The sequence below is a fragment of the Cicer arietinum genome, chromosome 6, assembly GCF_000331145.2.
Source record: "Cicer arietinum cultivar CDC Frontier isolate Library 1 chromosome 6, Cicar.CDCFrontier_v2.0, whole genome shotgun sequence".
In the NCBI taxonomy this organism is placed as follows: Eukaryota; Viridiplantae; Streptophyta; class Magnoliopsida; order Fabales; family Fabaceae; genus Cicer; species Cicer arietinum.
In genome coordinates this window covers 9700665-9712630 of record NC_021165.2, presented here as the reverse complement: position 1 = coordinate 9712630, position 11966 = coordinate 9700665, and the positions used below count along the sequence as shown (strand labels likewise).

The 11966-nt window shown below is 33.5% G+C and overlaps 2 protein-coding genes across 2 annotated transcripts; both read left to right on the top strand.

Moving 5' to 3' along the window:
- The first annotated feature begins 511 nt into the window (after nucleotides 1-511).
- LOC101501829 (probable CoA ligase CCL12) lies at nucleotides 512-7485 on the top strand. Its single transcript, XM_012716869.3, has 14 exons — nucleotides 512-1014; nucleotides 1110-1242; nucleotides 2246-2508; nucleotides 2599-2800; nucleotides 3127-3167; nucleotides 3613-3741; nucleotides 3845-3918; nucleotides 4258-4478; nucleotides 5039-5133; nucleotides 5206-5422; nucleotides 5661-5786; nucleotides 6211-6309; nucleotides 6742-6948; nucleotides 7085-7485. Exons 1-14 carry the CDS (start codon nucleotides 752-754, stop codon nucleotides 7196-7198), a joined length of 2184 nt encoding a protein of 727 aa, XP_012572323.1. The 5' UTR covers nucleotides 512-751; the 3' UTR covers nucleotides 7199-7485.
- Nucleotides 7486-7861: 376 nt separating this feature from the next.
- Nucleotides 7862-10461, top strand: LOC101501297 (thioredoxin-like fold domain-containing protein MRL7 homolog, chloroplastic). The gene is made up of 4 exons (XM_004504249.4): nucleotides 7862-8943; nucleotides 9701-9785; nucleotides 10013-10124; nucleotides 10265-10461. Exons 1-4 carry the CDS (start codon nucleotides 8165-8167, stop codon nucleotides 10366-10368), a joined length of 1080 nt encoding a protein of 359 aa, XP_004504306.1. The 5' UTR covers nucleotides 7862-8164; the 3' UTR covers nucleotides 10369-10461.
- Nucleotides 10462-11966: the final 1505 nt, after the last annotated feature.

Here is an 11966-nt window from a genome sequence, read left to right as displayed (position 1 = left end):
AAAAAGTAACTTTCACTTTATGAATCAAATGAAAGATTTTTTTAGTTACTTTGATTAGGAACTAAATAAATGAATCCAACTTTATTTATGTATGTCTTTATTTATTTTGTGTTACAGTCTATTCATGCATGTTTTTATCAATTTTGTATTATGTAATTTTTTGTTGTGAATTTTTTTGACAAAGATTAAAAGAATCAATATTATGTATATAAAAGTAATAGTACCACTTTGAAAAAAAAACATAAATAATAACACCAAGATGAATATAGAGATTAATAATAAATTAATGGAACATTTATATGTTTACATATAAAAATAAATTAATAAAATTATAAATAAACAAAAAAACTATAAACTCAAACATTATTTTAAATAAGGTCTCAAAATAAATTATAAAGTTACGTAAACAATTTATTTACCAATCACATCAAATTTTATCTAATCTCATTTTATGTAAACTATTCAAATAATTTATTGGCATTAGTCTAAAAGTAAATGGACAAATGAGAGACTTTTCAATATGAGATTGAGAGAATGCAAATCCCAACCTACTCGCCATCTAGAGTACGTTAGGTCGGCAGCATGCCCGGGGATCAACTTGTTGACTCAACCCCACAAATACAACTAGTCAACTACCACTGTATGACCCACATTAGTGTTTCTTCCCCACCATAACAGCATTCAATTTGAACTACCATTGAATCTTGCTTACAACTTTGAAGTTGTAAGGAAGTGAAGGAGAGAAAGAGATATGGCAAAGAAGAAGATAAGTGATTTGGGAGTCGACGATTTTGTAAAGGCCGGCTTATCAGCGGCTGAAGCCAACCTATTGAACCAACGGCTGCTCTCACTCTCACTCTCCTCTTCCTCCGATCCTTGTGACACGTGGCGTCACCTCGTGTCCCGCAGAGTCCTTAAACCCTCACATCCCTATCCTCTCCACCAGCTTCTGTATTATACCATTTATTCTTCTCACCATTCTTCTTCTCCTCCTCTTTATTGGTTCCCTTCTCTGTAAGCTTCTCTCTCTATTTATACTTATACATTCCTCATTCTATTCTTCATTTTTTTATTTACTGTTTACTTTATTGGTTTCCACATTTATTTAGAGAGCAGGCTACACGCACCAACCTCGGTCGTCTCATGGAAATTCACGGTTCTAAGCTTTTGGGAGCATCCTCCTACAAAGATCCTATTACTAGTTTTCCTCTTTTTCATAATTTCTCTGTTCAACACCCCGAGGTAACTGCAACTTACTTCCATTTTCTTTTTATTTCCCATTTCTATAATTTCAACCTCTATTCTATTTCTATGCATTGCATTGTTGAGAGTACAACCCAACCAAAAGATAAATAATTGAGACAAATATTTAATTATTTTGAATTGATTCAATGAAAAAAGTTGATTACAATGAATATGTCATACACTTTATACAAAGATCTGTTGTATCAAGAATACAATCTGCAACAAGAATTAACCAACAAAACATAATGCTAACAACTGCCAGAATTGGAACAGAGAATGTGCTTCGTTTGAACTGAAAACGAAGAATGTCCTTGACTGCAGAACCAGAATTGGAACGGAGAATATTCTTCGTTTGAACTGAAAATGAAGAATGTTCTTCACCAATACTGAAACGAAGAATGTTCTTCGTTTTTGCTTTAATGCAGTTTTGAAACCAGTTTGAAAATCAATGTAAAACGAAAATTAAATAAAGATAAGACAAGAATAATATCAAGATGTCGTGTTCAGCCTCAATTACTTGAGACCTACGTCGGACAAGAAAGCAAGACAATTCACTATTAGTATTTGAATTTATAAGATTAATGCCCCTTCAATTGTAATCTCCTAGTATCTGTCACTGTTGAGAATACAACAATAATAGCTTTCTCTTACAATCTCTTTTTCATCTATCTCCCTTAGTCTCTTTTTCTCATTTATGTGAATCCTTTTGATAATTGCATAGACCTCTTTTCATGCGTTTCATACAGCTTATCAGCAAAATACATTTATAGTAATTTATAGTATTTAAAGGCAAATTACCTTAACTAACTATAACTACTTTGTCATAACCATATTGGCCAGATTCAGTTATAAAAAACACTAAAGCATAACCAACTCTAGTTAAATGATTTGAGGCATATCTTCGCAGAATCATAGCCAAACGAATAAATCTTAACTAGTTTTCAGTACTAACTAACTGGGGACTAGCTTCAACTATATCTAAAATGCATTGCATTTGCAGGTGTACTGGTCTCTTCTTCTCAATGAACTTTCTATTTCCTTTGTTGAACCTCCAAATTGCATTTTAGATACTTCTTCTCACCCTTCAAAAAACGCTGGAACTTGGCTTCCTGGTTCTGTCCTTAATATTGCTGATTGCTGTTTGCAACCCAGCTCCCACCCTAACAAACAGGATGACAGTATAGCCATTGTTTGGAGGAGTGAAGGATTTGACCACACTGAGGTTAATCAAATCACTCTCAAACAACTTCGACACCAAGTCATGTATGTCACCTCTCATCACTCTCAAACTCTCTTATGAAGTTTGTTTTTTTGTTTTTTTTTAATGTTTTTGTGTTATTATATTATTTTAAGGTTGGTGGCGAATGCAATAGATGCCAATTTCTCAAAGGGTGATGCAATTGCAATTGACATGCAAATGACAGTCAATGCTGTCGTTATATATTTAGCCATTGTTTTAGCAGGATGTGTTGTGGTATCAATAGCTGATAGCTTTGCACCGAAAGAAATTGCAACTCGCCTCCGTGTCTCTAACGCAAAGGGTATTTTCACACAGGTATGTCTAAATTTAGTACTGTGTATATGACTTTAGTTCCAAAGCCACTGTTGATGGAAGTGAAAAAATATTCATTAGTTGGACTTGTCTTTGTTGTTTCTCAGTTACCAGTTTATGTGTATAATAGTAGTATTCAGTATGTGTGAAGGAGGGATGAAGAAGGTATGAAGTCTCTGTGAGTATTTAGAGTATGGGAGAGTAAAAGCAAGTACGGATGCCGAAATCTCAGGGTTAACTCCCAGTTTTCTTTGATATTAGTGGGTTTCTATCAATTTCAATTTTTTTAACAAATTAAAATTGTATTTTACCCAGCTTTTTGTGTTTAGGATTTCATATCAGGAGGCGGCAGGAAAATCCCCTTGTACAGGTAAAAATAATACTAGCATTGTTCTTGTGGCTAAAATTTTGGCAGTGCTTTGACTTCTGAGTACCGAAAACATATTTTACCTGGGCCTGGGGCACTGTTATGATGCCTGAGTCTGATTTATCTGTTTAAAGAATATATAGTTGGCATGTTCAGTGCAAATAAAGTCTATTTCTTATATTATCCTTAACTTTTCAAAATTTGTACAATGGCAATTTGTTACAGTTAGGTTATGTAATGATCATCTGTTGATGCATTCTTTTATCTAAGTTTCAATTCTTGATACTGATCTAGAAAATACTTATTTGAGTACCTTTGTCAGACTGCTTTATCGTTCTTAACTTGAGCTCGGTATTACTCATGTTTGAATGGTTATTAGATGGATTTACAGCTGTTCTTTAAGCATGCAGACTGCTAGAAACCTCATTCTGTGTATTTATCTTTGCAGTCGAGTTGTTGAGGCAGCTGCATGTAAAGCTATCGTGCTCCCTGTGACAGGTGATGATATAGCAGTGCAAATAAGGGAACAGGACTTATCATGGAAAGATTTTCTCTCTTCTGGAAGTCAGAGCTCCAGGTAGAGTGCTTAATGCAATGCATACATTAGACGATGCCTTAATTTAAATAAGTGGTCGCTTTTACATACTAAATACTCACTGCAAATCACCGACTCATTGCAGATCAGATCATTACTCTCCAATCCATCAATCTATCGACTCTGTCACCAATATACTATTCTCATCTGGAACCACAGGTAAAGATTATCCCTGATAACATATCAGGTAGAGACCACCATGTTAGAATATTAGAAAATATCTTTTATATTATATTAAAGTATCTTGAGTTATTTTCTATGATCAATTTAGAATCATAGAGATATCTTAGAATATCTTTCATTATTATTATGATTTGTTCCTGATGTAGGATTAAGTCTATGTTTCTCTATAAATAGAGATTAATATTGAGTCTTTTGTAATTAAGTTAGCATAAAACTATTATCAATAATATTCAAATCCTTATTATTTTCTCTAAAATCCCACAACTTCAACACACCATTATAATGATTTTCTGGTTACGTTTTGGATTTCATCAGGAGATCCCAAAGCTATTCCTTGGACTCAACTTGCCCCAATACGAAGTGCTGCTGATGGATGGGCAGCTATTGATGTTCAAGCTGGAGATGTCTACTGTTGGCCTACAAATTTAGGATGGGTGATAGGACCTACTGTATTATATCATTGCTTTCTAAATGGTGCAACTCTTGCTTTGTACCATGGATCTCCTCAAGGCCATGGTTTTGGTAAATTTGTTCAGGCAAGTCCTCCCAGTTAATATGTCATTACTTTATATATTTTTTTCTTTCTAAATATAAACAATTAATTTATTTAGGATTTTCTTCTATATAATGGTAATTATCAATTATTGTTTTGATCAACTAAAATGTTGGAACACCAAACAAAAATATAAACACTGATTAGTAATGAGAATCGTTACTGAAGTTCTCCTCTCCATTGCTAAAGTTTTGGCGTATATAGAGGATATTTGGACCCCTCCTAATATCACAAATTCATATTTATATTCCAAAATCTATAGTAATGGAGGAAACAAAGAGACTGAGAAATGGAGAGGATTCACTTGCTGAGTATAAAGACCATCTCACCAAGAACATTTATTCCATTCCTATAGCCAACCATTCTCAATGGTATAAGATTAATGCTCGTCATAAAACCCACTATTCATTCACTGTCATCAAACTCTTACTCAAAAAATTGTTTCAAGAACTAATGTTTGGGGATGTTACACAAATGAAACACATTTATGATAATCGCATTTATGATAATCTGACTGCCTTGCATTGTACTACGATTGTTCAGGATGCAGGTGTTACCATTTTGGGAACTGTTCCAAGCTTAGTGAAAACTTGGAAGAGTACTCAATGTATGGAGGGCTTGGATTGGACAAAGATAAAGTAATATCCATTGAATGTGTAAAGAATAAAATAGCTACTAAGAAAAATGAACTAAACTGCACTTGTATGCAGATTGTTTTGTTCGTCTGGGGAAACATCAAATGTTGATGATGATCTGTGGCTTTCTTCAAAATCTTATTACAATCCAATCATTGAATTATGTGGAGGAACTGAGCTTGCATCCAGCTACATTGCGGGAAGCCCCCTGCAACCTCAAGCTTTTGGAGCATTCAGCACAGCATCAATGACAACTGGCCTTGTCATTCTTGACGAAAATGGAGTTCCTTATGTAAGATTTTTTTCTTGAAAATTTATATTCTTTGATTATAATTTTATTTACTTGTGCTGCCACTTATCACCACATTACATTGTGCCAATACATCGGTATAATTTTATTGTTTGCTTCATCCTGAAATTACCTTCAATAAACTTTCATCATTTCCCCCACAATAGCAGACTACATTTGGGTTTAGACAATTTATTTATAGATTTTCTGATTTATTTTATCTCTTTGACCAATATGACAGCCAGAAAATGTTCCTTGTGTTGGTGAAGTGGGTTTATTCCCTCTCTCTCTTGGAGCATCTGATAGATTGCTGAATGCTGACCATGAGGAGGTTTACTATAAGGGAATGCCCATGTATAAAGGAAAGGTATCTAGTTCAATTATGCTTAGAATGATTTTCACATTTAGATACAACTACTTTGAAATATCAGTTCTTTCATTCATGAAGGTCAACATATTCTCACCGTGTCATAAAGGCTTTTAAGACCTGCTTAACAGGCACATGTTTTTACGTGCAATTACCACATCAAACATCCGAACTAGTTAGAGTGAAAAAATAGGAAACTCTTCTATTCTGAACTTTGGATGTTGGCGCTATTAAATGCTGTTAAATCCTATGCAAACTATCAATGTTCAAAAGTACTGTAGTATTAGTAAGATATACATTAAGGATTTTCAAGCAGTCCCTTTGTTGTAAATTATTTAAGACTAAATTTGTAATTTTGACTACTCTCGTTCTGCAATTATTGCTATAACTTTTGTCTTGTCTATCTTGATATGTTTATTATCAGGTTCTTAGGAGACACGGAGATATAATCAAGAGAATGGCCGGTGGCTACATCATTGTACAAGGGAGGGCTGATGACACCATGAATCTTGGTGGAATAAAGGTATCACTCTTTCAGGGAAAGTGCAGAACATAAAAACTATTAATAATTTCAATGAATCTAAGAGTAGTCAACCAGGGAGGTTGCACTTGAATATGAGTACAGAAAAAATGTAAAAGAAGAGGAGACTTTCTGTGTATTTCATCCTTTTAATTCATGATATCTGATCAGCTTTCCATTTTTAAATGGTACAAAAGAAATTACTAGAAAAAGAAAGAGAGAAATTATAGACTATTAGCAATTCTATTAACTTGACTCAAGTGCTATAATATTATCACTGAAAACTACGGTAAAAATATTTTTCTGTTAATTTTTTATTAAAAAAAATCTATTCAGTCATAGTAATTAGCCACCCTGTAATGATCACATTACCTACAATATATGTTTTGACTGGATGTTATTCATACTAGAATTTTCTGTTGCTGATTTTTGCAGACAAGTTCAGTAGAAATTGAGCGTGTCTGTGACAGGGCTGACGAATGCATTTTGGAGACAGCTGCAGTTGGTGTTGCAACTGTGAATAGGGGCCCCGAACAATTGGTTATATTTGTAGTTCTAAAGGAAGGATACAATTCAAATGCAGAAACTCTAAGGATGAAATTTTCTAAAGCTATTCAAAGCAACCTCAATCCTTTGTTTAAGGTCCGACCCTTAAGTTGAATTTGAACAATTATGATTTGATTGGAGCTTATTTACTTTTTGAAAAGTGAAAACTGACCTGACTTGGGATTAACAGATATTAACACTCACGACTCTTTTCATTACATTATTACTACAGGTAAGCCTTGTGAAAATAGTTCCCGAGTTTCCTCGAACGTCTTCCAACAAAATCTTGAGGAGGGTAATGAGGGATCAAATGAAGCACGAACTATCAGTTCAGAGCAGACTTTAGTGACCCCTAATAATCCTCTTCATGTGGATAAATAAGTTAGGGATGAACAAGACAATCAATCCTTTGATTTGGAAGCTTGAAGATTATAGTTTAACTGCAATATAGAATATAATATATTTTTGCCGGGTGATGTCTTAGACATGTATGCAAAGCTATGAAAATAAGCAACACTACTGAATATAATAGTTGTTTAAATAAATATCATGCAAAAACAAAAAACTTATTGTAGAACTACAAGTTACAGCAATTCATACAATGTTGTTATAAACAATGTTTTAGAAGGGTCACGTCCTGTTTGTTGCGCAGGCTAGCACATGAAGAACCTTGACGTGATGTTAGGAGGAACTAGGAAAAGTATTAACGGTATATTTACCAGTGGAAAAACGAACACAATTTGAAAAAAAAATTGAATTGTCTAGATAAATTTGTAAAAGAACTTTTGGAGTTTTCTTTAATTATAATGTATATGTAAATTTAAATTCAGAAAAATATTACATTTTAAGGCAAATTTGAAAAGAAAAATTTTTGATATAAATTGATAGATTTTTTTAGACAAAACCAAGATTGGTACTTACACACAGTTATATTTGGAACTAATTTTTAAAAATTGTTTAGTAATTACTAAATATGGAGTAACTACCAGAAAGAAAGGCCCAATGAAAGATTTTGTGCATACGAGTTAGCCCAAATCGACATCCATATACGAAACAAAAATAAAGTGGTGATAGAGGAAGCTGAGTAGCATGGTTCCCAGAAAGTAACGAGTGCGGAGGGAAAAGGCAAATAGTACGTTCACTCACAATCAACTACCGTCATTACAGCGTTTGAATAAAAAACCCGAATTAAATAAAGTAAGTGTTGGTTCATTTATTTTAATTTAATTGGTTCATTTTAGGGAGAATTTTTGTTCCCGCGTGTTTTGAGCACCAACTGTTTGTTAAAATAACCCAACTAGTTTTAGGCAAAATGTTAATTCTCCAAACCGCTATTGTGCATGGAAGCTTCTCACCTTTCCGTAAAACAAAAGTTTATTCAAGTCATGAATCTTTTTCTCATTCACAAAGTTTGTCTTATTCCACAATATCTACCCATCATATTGTAAAGCCTGTATCAATATCATGCTCTGTTTCAACAAACTCTAGTTCAAAACCCGAACCAGAATTTAATTCTAGCTCCAAACTGAGACAAAAAAATAAGGGAAAAAATCCCCAAACTGAAGATGTTGTATCCATTAATGATGGCGATATAAATTCTGAGGATGTTTTCCCAACAACGATTCCAAGGAAGCCAAGGCGCGGTCGTAAAAGTGAGGTAATGAAAGTGGAAGATTTTGTACGCGGCAGACTTGAGAACACGTTTGCTGCAATTCGACAACAAAATGCGAATGCTTTGGAGAATCATGAAGATATAATGAAGGATGGTGTTCATGATGATTCTAAATTGAAAAAAAGCGATGATGATAGTGATGAGGAGGAAGAGGAAGAAGATGGTGGTGGTGAAAAGATGGTGATTGAGGAAGAAAGTGAGAGCTGGCCGTTGGATACGGATGTTGGGTGGGGAGTTAGAGCTTCAGAGTATTTTGAGAAGCATCCGATTAAGAATGTTGTGGGAGACGATGGTGTTGAAATTGATTGGGAAGGGGAGACTGATGATAACTGGGTGCAGGAGATCAATTGTTTGGAGTGGGAGAGTTTTGCTTTTCATCCTAGCCCTTTGATTGTCCTTGTCTTTGAACGCTATAATAGGTAACACTAATTCCTATTCTTATATGGATTTGATGGATTTAAAGTTAATAATGATAGAATTTCCTGGCAATCCTTCATACATCAGATATTACTTATCTGCTCAATTTCCAAAGAAAACTTGCATTTGTTAGTTATTATACACTTGTAGTCTTGTGTTCAAGTCTTAAGTGCTTCAATGCAACTCGACTAGGATTAATCAGTTTATACTAAGTCTTAAGGTGATTCCATGAAATTGATTCTTTTGTATACAAAATTCATTTTTTCCAAAATATTGTGTTGAGAGTGATTTACTTACTTTTTGCTTTTAAGATGTCAGTTGTTCCCGAAAGATAATTTTTATTTATTTAAAGGCTATGGTAAAGAAATACTTGGTTGAATGTAGGAATGCATGACAAAATTTATGTATCAATTGTTTTAGTTGTTTATATATATTTTATTTTAAAAATTGAATTTATGAAAATGCCCACATTACTATAATAAACTGTTGATATGAATTTTAAATAATTCGTTGTTACTTAGGTTGGAATTCAAACGTGAATGATTAGTCTCATTAGTTAGAATTGGGTTAAATGAATGATATATAAAAGAGGTGATTGTATACTTAATACTTGAAATTTTGGGCAGAGATGTAGTGTTCTGGTTCTGATCCGGTTCGCTGAATATAAGGTGTTACCTCGTTGCTATTCTTGGTATTCTAGATTCCCCAACAACTTATTACTAAATGCAGCCTTTGGTGTTTGGTTTTGTTTTTCCACAGGGCAACTGATAACTGGAAAAATTTGAAAGAGCTTGAGAAAGCAATAAAAGTGTACTGGAGTGCTAAAGATCGGTTACCTCCCCGGGTATGGTCAATTTCTTTTCGTGTACTAAAGCTTCATTTTTCACCTATTAAATTCCTGAATTGAAAAGTTAATGTTTGCTTTTCATCACTACAAACCTTACCTTCTGATCACTCCTAGTTAGATTTATGTGCACGCAAATGTTACAAGCTGATAACCTCACCATTTTAGAACCTGGAGTCTCTTCTTTTTTTCCTTCTCACATGTTACTTTGAATTTTCTATTTGCAGGCGATTAAGATAGACATTAACATCGAGAGAGACTTGGCTTATGCCCTGAAAGTTCGAGAATGTCCTCAAATTTTATTTTTGCGTGGGAATAAGATCGTATACAGGGAGAAAGGTGAGATTTTTGTTCATTCTCTTCACTTTCAATGTGTACCAGAAACATGGTTTTTGTTTGGTTTTGGCACCAAGGCATGTGCACTCTCTTCATCTAGATTCTACTCTCATAATGATTCACTGTTACTTGTGCCTTTGCAGAACTCAGAACTGCAGATGAGCTGGTTCAGATGATTGCATTTTTCTATTACAAAGCAAAGAAGCCTGCGTGGATAGATGATAAGGCCTTGTATTTACGTTATTAATTGATTTTTCAAGAATGTCACACGACCCTTGTCATGCAGAAGTGTTAAACTATAATAATGATGAAATATAATAACTATGCACCAATATTTATATATTGTATTGTACCATGTATATATTTTTTGAGAATTGAGGTATTTTAGAAAAAAGATATATAAATTGATAAGTTACATAAAACCAATTTACATGTTAAGTGTATAGTCATTAAACTCTAAAAATATAGTTTATATAAATTATTCATTAATAAAATACATAAAACTATTCAAACCTATAAAAGTGTTGTTGAGTTTCCTTCCTATGGCTGACCATTTAAATGAGTGTGGGGTGATTTGCAAGTTGCAATGCCTGTCAGTGTGTTGGATCAAAATTTATATAATTGCAAGCTAGAAAATTAAATATAAAACGTTTTCTTCGAGACTTGTCTGGCTTTAAAATAACACAGCTTTCATTATCTTCAAGTAACCATCGTAACCTTATTAAAATAATTCTGTTTTTGTCTTATCGCTGTTTAAAAATCAAAATAATGCAAGCTAAGCCATTTTTCTTATTCAGACACAAACAAATGCTTGAAGGACACCAAAGTTTAATGTAATAATCGCCGTTCATTGGCGAATCCGAAGGGAGAGTTTGGTACTTTGAGAATTGGGATAGTGGGGCAGTGCTATGCTTCCACAAGATTTATATCCTCTGCTAAAACCAACCACTTCCACAAGTTGGCCCCTACCACACATGTTACTACACGTCCTCGTGTGCATTAAACTTGCCAAATCTTATTTTGTAAGTGCTCTAAAATGCCACTCCATGCCTTGCTTATTTTACTCTTGAAATTCATGCGTGATAGATACATACCCTTAATTTACAAATGATCATTATAAAAATTAAGTAGAGCAAGTAAAATTTTAAAGACATACGCATTGATTTTGTACTTGCTAATAGAGGTTAACAAATTAATTTATAATAGAGATTAACACATTTTGTTTGGAATCTTTCTTATTAAATAGAGTGTATTGTTGATCATTGTTCTTTTCTTATGAGATTTATTTATTCCTTATTTAGAAAGAGCGTTTATGAACTTCGTAAAATACTAAAAATTATATTAAAAGTTGTATTTTTTGGGGTCAATTAATAGCTATGTTGCTAACCTTTTAAAGTAAAATATGAGAAATGAGCACTTCCATGTATGTAGTAGTATGGTGCGTGGACCATACTCCATTATCAACAAGATGTGCCTTGCTTGCTTTTTACTCTTGTTATTACACTCTTTAATTTTGTTAAAGCTCCTTCCTTCCTAGATAGAAAGCAACCTAACCACGGTGGACCCTTATTTAAGGCCAGACTTCTTTCTTTGTCTTTGGTTAAATATGTTTTTTTACTCCATAAATTATAATTTTAGTTTTTTTTTTCCTTCTTTCTTTAGACTTTTGAAATGACCGTCGTATAATGATTATATGATATAAGATGCACTTTCAATGAAAATTAGCTTCAGTGTGGACCTTGTCCCCTCAAAATGTTATCATGCAACATACTAAAACAACTTACTTCGTTGAAAGTAGAAATCGAGTCATCAATGTCGCTTTTAACCTAACCATGCATGGATAAA

Coding starts and splice junctions, on each gene's coding strand:
- LOC101501829 (XM_012716869.3), top strand. CDS start 752: ATGGCAAAGAAGAAGATAAGTGATTTGGGAGTCGACGATTTTGTAAAG. Junction 2,801..3,126: donor CAAAGGGTATTTTCACACAG/GTATGTCTAAAT, acceptor TTTTGTGTTTAG/GATTTCATATCAGGAGGCGG. Junction 5,787..6,210: donor TGCCCATGTATAAAGGAAAG/GTATCTAGTTCA, acceptor GTTTATTATCAG/GTTCTTAGGAGACACGGAGA.
- LOC101501297 (XM_004504249.4), top strand. CDS start 8,165: ATGTTAATTCTCCAAACCGCTATTGTGCATGGAAGCTTCTCACCTTTC. Junction 9,786..10,012: donor AAGATCGGTTACCTCCCCGG/GTATGGTCAATT, acceptor TTCTATTTGCAG/GCGATTAAGATAGACATTAA. Junction 10,125..10,264: donor GATCGTATACAGGGAGAAAG/GTGAGATTTTTG, acceptor GTGCCTTTGCAG/AACTCAGAACTGCAGATGAG.